The sequence below is a fragment of the Prionailurus bengalensis genome, chromosome E2 (genome assembly GCF_016509475.1).
Source record: "Prionailurus bengalensis isolate Pbe53 chromosome E2, Fcat_Pben_1.1_paternal_pri, whole genome shotgun sequence".
Taxonomy (NCBI): domain Eukaryota; kingdom Metazoa; phylum Chordata; class Mammalia; order Carnivora; family Felidae; genus Prionailurus; species Prionailurus bengalensis.
Window position 1 is genome coordinate 1,313,661 of NC_057352.1, and position 12,014 is coordinate 1,325,674.

The 12,014-nt window shown below is 51.4% G+C and overlaps 1 protein-coding gene across 5 annotated transcripts; it reads right to left on the reverse strand.

Annotated features, from left to right (window-relative positions):
• Window positions 1-4,889: 4,889 nt before the first annotated feature.
• On the reverse strand, window positions 4,890-11,718 carry LOC122493694 (zinc finger protein 134-like). 5 transcript variants are annotated; one of them, XM_043598217.1, is made up of 4 exons: window positions 11,437-11,693; window positions 9,350-9,431; window positions 7,304-7,403; window positions 4,890-6,669 (listed from the first exon to the last, which is right to left on the reverse strand). In XM_043598217.1, exons 3-4 carry the CDS (start codon window positions 7,341-7,343, stop codon window positions 5,435-5,437), a joined length of 1,275 nt encoding a protein of 424 aa, XP_043454152.1. In that variant the 5' UTR covers window positions 7,344-7,403; window positions 9,350-9,431; window positions 11,437-11,693; the 3' UTR covers window positions 4,890-5,434. The 5 variants fall into 5 exon arrangements, with proteins under 5 accessions (XP_043454152.1, XP_043454153.1, XP_043454150.1 ...); XM_043598218.1 differs by lacking the exon at window positions 11,437-11,693 and adding an exon at window positions 9,826-11,411; XM_043598215.1 differs by lacking the exon at window positions 9,350-9,431.
• Window positions 11,719-12,014: the final 296 nt, after the last annotated feature.

The window sequence follows — 12,014 nt, forward strand, 5'->3', positions numbered from 1 at the left end:
TCATTTCAGTCACTTTTGGTGTTTGTTTCTATTTTCTTCTTATGCTAATATGCTATATGTCTTACATTCCTGCTCCTTTGTGTGCATGATAAATTTACTGGGTGCCAGACAAGATAAACGTTACATTGGTAAGTGTTGCATTTGCTTGTGTCCCTTTAAATAGTCTCAGATTTTGTCATGGCTTTCACTAAAAGTACTTGGTAGCTGTTTTTCCTTTGAATGTTTGCTTTTAATTCTTTTCGGTGTGAGTCCTGAGCAAAATTTAGTCTGTGTTTAACTAAGTCTCGCTATCTAGGTGATATACTTCTGAGGATTCTACCTGTTGTTCTGTACACTGTATAATGGATGTTTCCATGTTGGCAGATGAGAACATAAATGATTCCCAGCCCTCCAGGAGCTGCAGGAATTATTCAGTATACTGCCTTCTAGGGGTACTTTCCTAAACCTCACATAGTTTACTCTTGAACTTGTATAGATCCGGACACGGTCAACAGTTTCAGTGGATCTCTCCTCAATTCTTTGCCTCTCCTCTTTCCCTGTACCCCCCAACTGTAGCTCCCTACCCTTTCATAACTAAATTCTAGTCACATTAGTCTTGTACCCTGATTTTTGTCTCCAGGCTCGAAGGGAGGGAAATCAGAGGGCTCCACTCCAGTTTCCCTACTGGGAAGCAGTGTCCCAGTGGCTACCCTGAATTTCTGGAAGAATTCTGTAAGATTCGCTGAACAGCCGGAAACAAAGACCAGAGAAATTGACCAGAAAACAGGAAAGAAAATAAATGAGAGTCTTTGCCAGGCAGGGAAAAAACAAAAACAAAAACGACAAACACCTGAAAATCAGAGAATGAAATTGTCACCATGTGAGAACAGTCTTTCTGATGGAAAGACTTGAGTATCTGACCAGAGGATGGATCTTCACTTATTCCTAGGGAACCACTTATAGGTGCCCAGTAGAATACCCTGATTTAGGTACACCTGTGATGGAAAAAGCCCCTATTACCCTCGAATGGGAAGCAGCCCTCTTGTTCACATTGGTACTGCAAACCCCAGGGTTTCCCTCAAACCTCAGAATGATCTCACCACCCAGAGGAGGTCCACAGCTTTCTGGATCCTTTGGACCACTTCCTCTCACCCAGATCTAATAGAACTACACTTATTTCAGGGTTTCCTCTGTGGCATAGGGTGAGGGAGAGGGAGTGATTTTGCAGCAGGCTCGGGAGGCAGAGAAAAGCTAAAACCTTGAGGTGCCAGGGATGGCACAGGGGCCTACAGCACCCAGCCAAACTCAAGACCAGGTGGTAGAAGGTGGGTTATAGACACCGGGGTGCAGTAGACAGTAGGTGCAGGAGCAGGTAAGGGAAGCAGCCTTAGGGATGCAGGGGGAAGGTGGGAGTAGTGTGGGGACAGTGGGGCAGGAGCCAGCCTGGAGGCTGGGCCACGGAGGGAGCAGGCTGCCAAGGGTGCAGAACAGGGTCAGGGCAGCCACCGGGGCTGCGCGTCTCGAAAGTGCAGGAGGGCCAAGGAGTCAGCGCTGCTGCCAAGAAGCCATTAGGCGAGAAGAGAATTTCCAGGCTGCGCCAATAGGGTACATGGAGAGCCCCAGAGCTGGACTGCTAGGGATTGCGGGGGCTGGGGGCGGGGGGCCATACACTTGGAGGCCAGAGAGCCCAGAGAGGTACAGCCAGTTAGTCCAGAGCTCTCCCTGGCCTCTGGCAGGGTGCCCACCTGACACCCCACCCCTAAGCCAGCAGTTTGGCACTTAGAGGCTCCGGCTTCCTTCCTCTCTGAACCAAAGCCTTTCCGCAGGCAAGTCCCACCCTGGCATGCATACCTCTAATGCAGTGCACTGGCCGGGTTCTCCCCCAGGTCCTGGGGCTCCAGCTGTGCCTGGAAGTTGGCAGGTTGTGTTCCTTTCTGGAGGCTCTGGGAAATCAGATTCCTGCTTGTGTGGGCTGTTGGCAGAATTTAGTTCCATGTGGTTGTGGAACAGATCTCTAAGCTTCCAAGGTGCTTTCTGGTTGTGTTGAGATCTGCAAAGTCATATAATTTTTTCAAAGAGCTCTTTCTGTGACTCAATACTCTGGCCTGATCTTGCTGAATCAAGACTGAAGACGCTGGCTATCAGATGTGTGATGCTCAACTTGGCTCCTAGCTTTTTTGTCAGAACCAGCAATGGGCCGTCAAAGGGCCTTATACAGCCCTATCTGACTCTTCCATCTGCCTCTGTCTCCCTGCAGCTGGGAAAGGTTCCATTTTCAAAGACTCGTGTGATTACATTGAACCCACCTGGTTAAGTCTCACCAAAAACTGCATTACATTACACATGCAAAGTCCCATTGGCCATCTACATTAACATTCACAGGTTCTGGGGATTAGGGCAGGGACATTTTGGGGAGCAGTGATTCCATCCACTACAGTTCACTGTCTGGTCCTCAGATTCGTTATGTGTCCTACTTGCAAAATATATTATGCCCATCCCAAGATCACAAAAAGTCTCATTCTATTACAGTATCAACTCTAACACCCAAATCTCATCATCTAAATTGTCTAAATCAGGTAATGGTGAGGGTTTGGATATAATCCACCCCCGGCTCAAATCCTCTCTCCATCTGTGGATCTGTAAAATTAGAAAACAAGGTAACTGCTCCAAAAATAAAATGGTGGAATAGACCTAGGATAACAGTATACGTATTGTTTCAAAGCGGGAGAAAATGAAAAAATAAGTAAAAGCCACAAGTCCCAAGAAAATTTGAAATCAAGTTTAGCAAACTACATTAGGTACCAAGGCCTGGGAATATATTCTGTGGTTCAGGCCTCTGGCCACTGGGCTCACAGCTCCCCACCCTGGGTTCTACTCGGCCCTCGGAGTCCTCCTTTCCCATCACAGGTAACAAAGGTTTACAGTTTAGAAATTTGCTTAGCCAGTTTCATGTGTGTAGAATATTGGAAGTCCTAATTTTGTACTCTGTCCCTTTGAGATCCAACGTTATTTCTACTAGAATGAATTTCTTGAGAGCTTTGTGGCTCTTCTGTATCTACCAGAGATTGACTCCATTACACAAGAGGTTGGTCCACAGACTTCCCCCCTGAATGATCCCGTTATCTATTTTTGACTTTTGCTGAGCTGGCCGTGGGATACCTTTAAGCTTCTTAGGTGCTCTCGGGATGCAGAGGGGCCTGCTTAGTCACAATCTCTTCAAAGAAATGTCATGTGCCCGCATACTGTTCTTCTCATCTTGCTGAGATCTTACAAAAGGTTGTACAGCAACACCTGTGGCTAGTTCTCCAGAACATGCTTTTCTCACCATGAATCACTTCCTTTCAATGTCTTTTGCAACTAAGACAGGATAAGAATTTCCCAAATCATCAAATCTTGGGTCTTTTCTGTTTAATAGTTCTTCCCTACATTTCTCTCTTCCCTATTACATTTTACCATAAATGGTAAGAGACAAGGCCACACATTCAACACTTTGTTTAGAAATTTCCTCAGCTCAAAATGTCCATATAAAGACCTTATATTAACATTTGCAGGAACTTTGTTTTGAATACTCAGAATTTGGGGGGAAAAACAAAAGGCAATTAAGATAAAGGGATAAACTGTAGTATATCCCATCAGAGCATTACTCAGCAATGAAGAGAACGAGCTATTTATACACACAACAGGAGTGACTCTTAAAATAAGGCTGCATGGAAGACAGCAGATGATAACAAACTTCTAAGGTTCCACTATAAAGAAGAATCTAGAAAAGACACATTTATCCATACTGGAAGTAAATCAACGGTTGCCTAGGGAAGACACGGGAAGTATTAGGAAGGGGCATGAGGTAACTCTGGGGGGTAGGTATGTCCAAGAACATGGCTGGGTGATCCTCAGGTTTGTGCATATGTTAAGGCTTACCAAACGGTACGCTTTAAGTGTGTGCAGTATACTGCATGTGGACTACACCTTAAAGAAACTATAAAAAATGATTCCACTAACATCCAGGTCTTGTGCTTCTACTGGAACACCAGATCGAGCACCAATATAGTGACTCTACCCTCTCTCTCCAAATGCCCTGTGAAGAGAGTCTCTTCCTCAGCACTAAGGAAAACTGGCAAGCAGTGAAGGCTGTTTGCAAGGGAGTCCCCAGAAGCTCTGGCTGGTCACAAAAACTACAACTTTGGACCACAATGTCTGTGCCAGTTCTTGCCCATGCGGCAAAGACACTGCGTAAAGAGCCAGGGAGGTACAAGTATCAAGGTAAACTTTACATTCTTTGCTCTGCCACTGACCTTGGTCAGAGAGTGACACAGCCCTGGAGATCCTAAGAATTTCCACACATCCGGATCTCATACAGCCACAGTGACTGGAATGTTTGTGGACGTTTTTAAAATGGGCACATCCACTCCCACTTGCTGCAGTCTCCGCAATTCCAATTATTCACACCTAGGGCGAAATTTATTTTTGTTTCCTTCCTGGGATGGTAGGTCTTGCAGCCAGAGACTTGGGCAGCAGATCAGATTCTGGCCTTCAGGGCAGCGGGAACTTGGCAGGTCCTCAGAAACAGCTTCCCCTAACAGTGCTGGGAAACGTGGCACCTATGCTGGAAATAAGACACTCAATCCACGCCGCTCCCAAACACCGCGAAGGCTGCCACAACCTTCCTCAACACCACCCTCAAATTACGCTGAAATCAGACAAAATCAGGCCCACAAACCCCTGACCTCTCACCTAAAAAGCTTGTGTCAGCAACACCAGAACTGGACTGAGAGTGGTTCTCTGCCAGCCTGCTCTTCCATTTGAGGTACCTGAAGCTGGAGGCCCCCACAAGCACCGTTTACCGCTTCCATTTGGCAGGGCCTACTGTCTGCAAACCAATCCAAACAGTAAAAAGAACGTCCAAGATTAACGATGGTTTAAATAATGTCTTTATTATCACAGAGACCAGAGCAACAGAAGACAAGTGGTTCTCCAGGTGGGGTGACTCGGAGAAAAATGTGTCACATGTACCACACGAGGCCAACAATGTCCATGAAGAAAGTAAAGCTCTTCTGTAAGCCTCCAGAACACAGCTCAGGTCCTCTTGGCTAGAGATGGGTGAGGTCCACACCTTTACCAGTCAGTGGGGAGGGAATGAGGAACCCCATTCAATTCAGGATTCTCATAATTTCCTCCAGAGACTGGAGGTGTCCCTGAGGACATACAGAAACGAAGCTGGTAGAACTGAGATGGTCTCTGCCACAGACATTGGGTGGCAAATTTGGCAAGGAACCTGAGCAGGTCTGCAAGTGCAACGCAACCCATGAAAGTGTCCCTGTACCTGGCATCCTTAAGGTCCCTCCCCAGTGCTAATAATGTTCAGATACATGAGGTTCAACATCTGACTGGTGTCTTCCTCTCCAAGGGCAATCACAAAGCCCCTCTCCATACAAGTCCTGTTGTGTTGAAAGCACTCCTAAAGCCGTCCTGCAGTGTGAACCTTCTGGTGCCGAATGAGGTGGGAGCTTAAACTATAGGCTTTCCCACATTCGTTGCACTCGTATGGCCTTTCTCCAGTGTGAACTTTTTGGTGCCTAACAAGGTGGGATGTTCTGATGAAATCTTTCCCACATTTGCTGCACACAAATGGCCTTTCCCCTGTGTGAACTCTCTGGTGTGCAATAAAGTCAGAGCTTCTACTAAAGAATTTCCCACAGTCGATGCACTCAAAAGGCCTTGCCTCAGTGTGAATTCTCTGGTGTTTAATGAGGGTGTACTTGTGGCCAAAGGATTTCCCACAATCACTGCAAACGTAAGGATTTTCTCCAGTATGGATGCTCTCATGCTGAACAAGTGTGGATTTGTGTCTGAAGACTTTCCCACAGTTGTTACACTTATAAGGCCTCGCTCCATTGTGAACTCTCTGGTGTACGATGAGGTTGGAGTGATGGCTAAAGTATTTTCCACACTCGCTACACTTGTAAGGCATTTCTCCGGTGTGAATTCTTTTGTGCTGAGTAAGATTGTCTTTGCGGCTAAAGGCTTTCCCACATTCTTTGCATTCGTAAGGCCTTTCTCCGGTGTGGATTCTCTGGTGCTGGATAAGTGTGGCTTTGCGGCTGAAGGCCTTCCCGCATTCGCTGCACTCGTAGGGCCTTTCTCCGGTGTGGATTCTCTGGTGCTGGACAAGCGTGTCTTTGCGGTTGAAGGCCTTCCCGCATTCGCTGCAGCTGTACTGCATCTGTCCGCCGTGAGAGGCCTCCCCGCTCCCAGTCCTCCTCTTCCTCTTGCTGTGGGTGGCCTGTCGCTGGTGACTGCCCAGACTGGCCTGGAGGCTCCACTGCTCCTCACACAGAAAGGGCTTTCCCGACAGGTGAGGTTCTTCACAAACCCTACAGTTCTTCCCAGATGAGGTCTTGCCTCTGTCTCTTCTGACAGGTTTCTCTACACTGTACTGCTTCTGATGCTGATGAAAGTTTGCACTGAACAAGAACTGTCTCCCACATGCCCCGCAGGTGTAAGGTTTCAGTCCTTGGCATATTTCCTGGTGTTCATCCAGGTGTAAGAGGTCTTTCACGATGGGGCCACAAATGTCACAAGGGTGAGCCATCTGGGTTGATGAACCTGCCTTGGAAATGCTATCATGGGAGACTCCTAAAGAAACGGTCTGCTCAGAAGGTGCCTCTTCATCTTTCGCCACGCACCAATAACCTGCGGGCAGAAAAATGCTCTTTAAGTGAATGGGGACTTTGGAGAAGGGGCAACCCCATCACACACGTGTCTCGTATTTAGCCCACGGGGGTGTCGGTAGGACAGCAGATGTGGGATCAGGTTAAAGAAAAAGCTGCTGTGCAATACTGGGCCTCAAAGGGTCACAGAATGAGGAAGCCTTCACAAGGGACAAAGACCCAAGACGGGGTGTAGGTCAGGGAGAACCAGCAAGTAGGATATCCAATTTACTCCTCTGCAGATGATTTTTGAAGGGCCTTAGCTATTGGTGGGCACTACACAGAAATGTATGTCTAGGCCCAGGAAAATCTGATTTAAAATGAGCAACTGGTGTTCAAAAACAATTTAAGAACAGATGTATGTCTCAGACACATCAGCATTGTCCAACACAGGATGGCACTGCAGAAAGAGCAGCAGAGAGCACTGGTGAGTGGGCGTGGACAGCCCTGGGTTGGAGGTCTGGACAGAAACGATAAATAAGTGTCCAGAACGAGGAGAAAAAGATAGAAATAGGTGTGGTTTATAACCTGGGCACCAAACAGGAGTGGTGCCCAGGATAGGTTTATGGTGCTATTTGAAGCCAGCCCCGAAGCTCCCTCCCCACGCTCCCACTCACCAGGGCCTGTCCACGTCCCTCCAGCCATGGCTAGAGTCATGACCTCTCAGTCAGGCACTCAGATTTCTTTCCCCTGCTATGTTCAGCAACCACAAAAAATCTGGAAGAAACAAGTCGTAGAGGAAAGACAGGGCAAGTAGGAAAGCAGTGGCCCAGAGCAGCCTGCCCACAAGAGATTAAAGGACAATTAAATATTGCAAAATGAACACCAGAAATGTCTTGCAGATCAGCACCATGGGCCCCACAGGCAGTGGCCATGATGACAATTCATGACACAGGTAGGCCCAAGGAAATGCCAATTATACGAAAGGGTAGAATCTGGAGCACAGAGGTTATCACGAATGTGGACAGAGCCACATACAGCCAGGAAAACGGCAAGCAGGGTAGTCCACGGGACTGACCACAGGGACTGAAGGAGGCAGTTCACACAGCTGAACCCCGGCACCCAGAAAACCTGTGTTACTGAGGGAAAATGGCAGTGCCCACGGCAGCTTTGGGAAGAAAATGGCAACCTCTGAGGGAAAACAGTAGAGCACGGCCCAGAAAACGGGTATGTGGGGCCTTACCCAGGAAGACCGTGTGACTCAAGTCTCTGGGCCACTCTTCCCAAGAGAAACACACAAGTGCATCCTTCAAAGTCACATGACCCTGATTGACATCAATAACTGAACACGGGGGCAGCAGCTCTCCCCAGGACTCCTGGTCTATCCACCACACCTTCACTTTCCTCCTCAGCTCCCCAACTCAGACAGGATACCAGACCCTTGTGTGATCGGTGCCGGCTCACTCGTTCCTCATTTCCTAGTAATCATTCTGTCCAGCCCAGAACAACAGGTGGGGGACAAACAGACACTTCTGCCAGCTAGTTCCCCTGGTCCGGAGATCACGCCTCTTACATACAAACGTGAGCTCAGAATTCTCCTCTAAAGCCCCCAGGCTATGAACTCAGATTCCATCTCCAGTACACATCGCTCTTTAGACCACACCTCCCTCAGGCCTATGGATACCCCCAACACAGGTACCTCCCACGTGCAAATGTGCAGGCAGCACCCACAGAATTCTTGGTTATTGCAGCCAAGATCACATCTGGCTCCAGCTGATGGTTCCCAGTGCCGTGTATCTCTAAACCCAGCTTTTAAATCCTCCCTTCCTGGCCCTATTCTTTGATTCGATTTCAGCAATCCGGAACCACATATAGACATCAGATAAGCCCAGCCCCTTCCCACTTTGCCGTTACGTACCAAGGATGCCATATCCCCATCAGTCGGGCTTAACACTTGACAAATGTTCTCATTCAGAGCCCGCACCCACTGGCCTTGTACCCCAAGCACAGTCACTCTGCCAGCTGACCCAATCAGCCTCTGAGCTAACCTACCTCTGAGTTTGGCAGAAACTCCCTAGGTCCCACTACAGGTCACCAGGAAAGCCTGGGAAGCACCCAGGAAAGGAAACGGGCGCCTGCTTTGGCCTCACTTTCATCTCATCTCTGTTACCGTTACGCCCCAGCACTCATCTCATGTCTCCCCTCTCTGGAAGACTCCCCCCACCCCGCCAGACCCTATTATCTCCCCCACCATGGACACTAACTACACTCCCTTTGTCCCGTAAGTGACTCCCTCTCTGCCGTGTCCACCCCCCTCCAGACCCTTAATGGTACTGCCACTGTGACAAAAAGATCCTCTCTATAAATCTGACACGCAGCTCTACTCTAATCCATGTACTGGCTGCCACTTTGTGGACTTGGATCCCTCCTGTGCGTCCAGCTGCCTACCTGAAACCTCCACTCAGATGTCTTTAGACGCTACAGACTCAACGTGGTCAAAGCCCAACTCCTGATATTATTTCCGGAAGTTACTCCCACCACCAACTTCGCTGTCTCAATTGAGAATTGTTCCATCCTTATACCTTCTCACGCCAAAAACTGTGGGAGCTGTGAGGTCATCCCTGAGTCCTCTCCTCTCTCTCACCACCCACATCAGAAAGTCCGGTTGGCCCTACGTAAAGAGACACAAAAAACAAACCCAGAATCCAGCACCCGTCCCTCACCTCCAGAACCACCAATCTAGTCCAGCCATCAACAGTCTTCTTTCCTCACCGCAATCTTCTTCACCGTGCAGCCAGAGAAAGCCTGTGAAGACCAATCGGATCACTCCTCTGCTCTAAACCTTCCATGGCTCCCACCACTCCCAAAACAGAAGCCCAGCTCCATAGGCTGCTGTTCCAGAGGTGAATTCTGTCCCCTGCTCGCTGATCACACCAAACATAACGGAGACCTGAGGCTCCCTGAACACTCGCAGTTCCGCCTCCAGGGATGTTTTTGCCCAAGCTTGTTCCTATACCTGGACACCGTTCCACACTTCATGCCCCTGCACCAAATTCAAGGTACAGACCGTTAGTGACACCAGCATCCCCACACCCAAAGGCAAGTACAAGGGCGGCGAACATTGCTAAGACACCAGCATTTGCCATACTGGGTTACCAAGATCATGGGCAAGTGCACTGACTGAGGACCGAGGACTCACCTATGCAGAGATCCTAAGTGCTTGCACCATCAAAGCAACCCGGCAGTAAGAGGGAAGAGGGGGCTGAGGACGGCAGGCCACCACACGGGGCACCACCGACTGAACGACTCCTGTAACCCCTGCCCTGCCCTTCCGCGCCCACGATTTCTGAATGTCTCACCTCAGATACTGAGACCTTAGTGCCGCCTCCGCCCAGCTGTGCGAACAAAGACCGGTGTCACCACGTCCTCACGGGTAGAGCAGACAGTGGTGGTACCCACCTAAACAGGGCTGCTGTTTGGGTCACACACATCAACACAGATCAAAGATCTTTGAATTGGCTTTTTATCCAGATGGTTTTGGTGCAAATGAAGTGATGGGATTTCTTTTTCAGCTTTTCAGAAAACGTGATACTTAAGACTTTCCATCATAATCAGACAGAGGCAGGCGCTTTGACCCGTCACCGGGCATCAGTATCCACTTAGAGCTACACACGTTAATCTTCGCCCACTTGCTCATGCGAGCCAGGTGTGTACCCCTGTCCCTTCACCAAACCGGCCTACTGGTATACCCTCCTCTGCGGAGTCTGCGGGCCGCCCCTCTAAGACGTCCACGGTCTCTCCTTACCTGAACAGCTGGGGAGCTCCTGGACTGGGCTACGGCGGCTCCCCCCGCCCGGCTGACTCTCGCCTGCTCCACGCGCAGAACCTTTGCTGGGTCCACACACCGGCCAATCCGGGGCGCCTCACACCTGCCCCTGCATCCCAGGCCAGGCTCCTCACACCCTCCGGCCCTCTCCTCCTCCAGCAGGGACTCTCCCTGGAGGGAATGAGGGCCTCCACCCCCTCCTCCCTGCCCTCCGGTCTCTCACCCCAAGGACCACACACGACAGACACATCCTTAATCTTCTTCCCCCGAATCCGGCTTCCCGACCCGAGGCCTCATCCCTCAGTGGTCTCCACCCCAGCCCCCTCCCCAGATGCCCGCGGGACACCTCCCCTGCGAGGCGCCTCGGCTGTGCCACGTCCCGAGCGCAACTCCCGACTCCCGCGGGGCAGCTCTCTGCCGCACTCTCTCGGACCTCCGGGGAGAAAAACCGGACACGGACCTGTGACAACCCCTGACTGCTACTTTCAGAGCAGCCGTCACCCGACATCCGACATCCGACACTGAGGAAACCCTGCCAACCACGTCTCCACCTGCAACCTCTCCAGCCGCCACAGCACTCCCGGAGTCCGAGGCTCCTCACCGGCCCCCGGGCTCGTCCCGCCCCCCCCCCGGGCTCGTCCCGCCCCCCGGAGCCCAAATCGCCTCCCGCTGCTCCGCGGCTCCCCCGGCCAGTCCACGCAAGGCTTCCGCTCGACCGCTACCCCCCCCCCCGCAAACACGACGGCCCCACTTTCCCCGGCCCTCGCGGCTCATCGCCCCTCCAAGCCTCTGCGCGTGCCGGTCGCTCGGCCAGGACCACTTGGACGGCGGTGACAAACGGGGGCTCCTCCCACAGCGGGCCCCCGCGGCCCAGAGCACTGGAGGCGGGGCCGCAATCGCCTCAACTGACACCCTTCGTTCGAGGCTTCGTGATTCCGAGCGCAGGGACGAAACGCGTCAAGGTCCGGGGAACAAAGTACCCACCTAGGCCGGATCCACCAACCGCGGCCGCCATCGCAATCTGGAGGACCATACGGGGCCGTGAGGAGTCCCAGGTCGGGACCCGCGCGCCGCCGTCGCGGGCAGCGGAGCCTTCGCGGGCGCTGCCACCGCCGAGCCTCCCTGCGGCGAGCACAGAGTCTCCTCCCGTGTCCTCCCGCTTCCGTCACTCCGGGCCGAACCAGCGATCCCGAGGCTCGACTCCGAGCGGCCCACCGAGAGCGGACAAAATGTCCGCCGCGGGGAAGGCACCGGAAGTCCCGCCCAGTCGCCTTCCGCGCGCTTTTAAGAGTGCCCCCAAGCAAGGCGCAGAGGCTTCTGGGTAATGTGGTTCTCCAGAACAATTGGCCCCAGACACCCGCGGACTCGCTCCCGGCCGGGGTGGGGCCCAGTGGTCCCGCGAGGGGCGCTGGGAAATGGTACCTCGAGGCGCCGAGGATGGAACGGGGGCTTCGCTCCTCACAAGAAGCCGGGTGTATTATGCGGAGGTCAAAGAAATGTTTGGAAACGTTCTTGTGGCTATTTCCCAAAGCCACAAAACCACGTGGACACATCTCATCAAA

Coding starts and splice junctions, on each gene's coding strand:
- LOC122493694 (XM_043598219.1), bottom strand. CDS start 11,485: ATGGTCCTCCAGATTGCGATGGCGGCCGCGGTTGGTGGATCCGGCCTA. Junction 6,670..11,436: donor GGTTGGTGGATCCGGCCTAG/GTGGGTACTTTG, acceptor TTCTGCCCGCAG/GTTATTGGTGCGTGGCGAAA.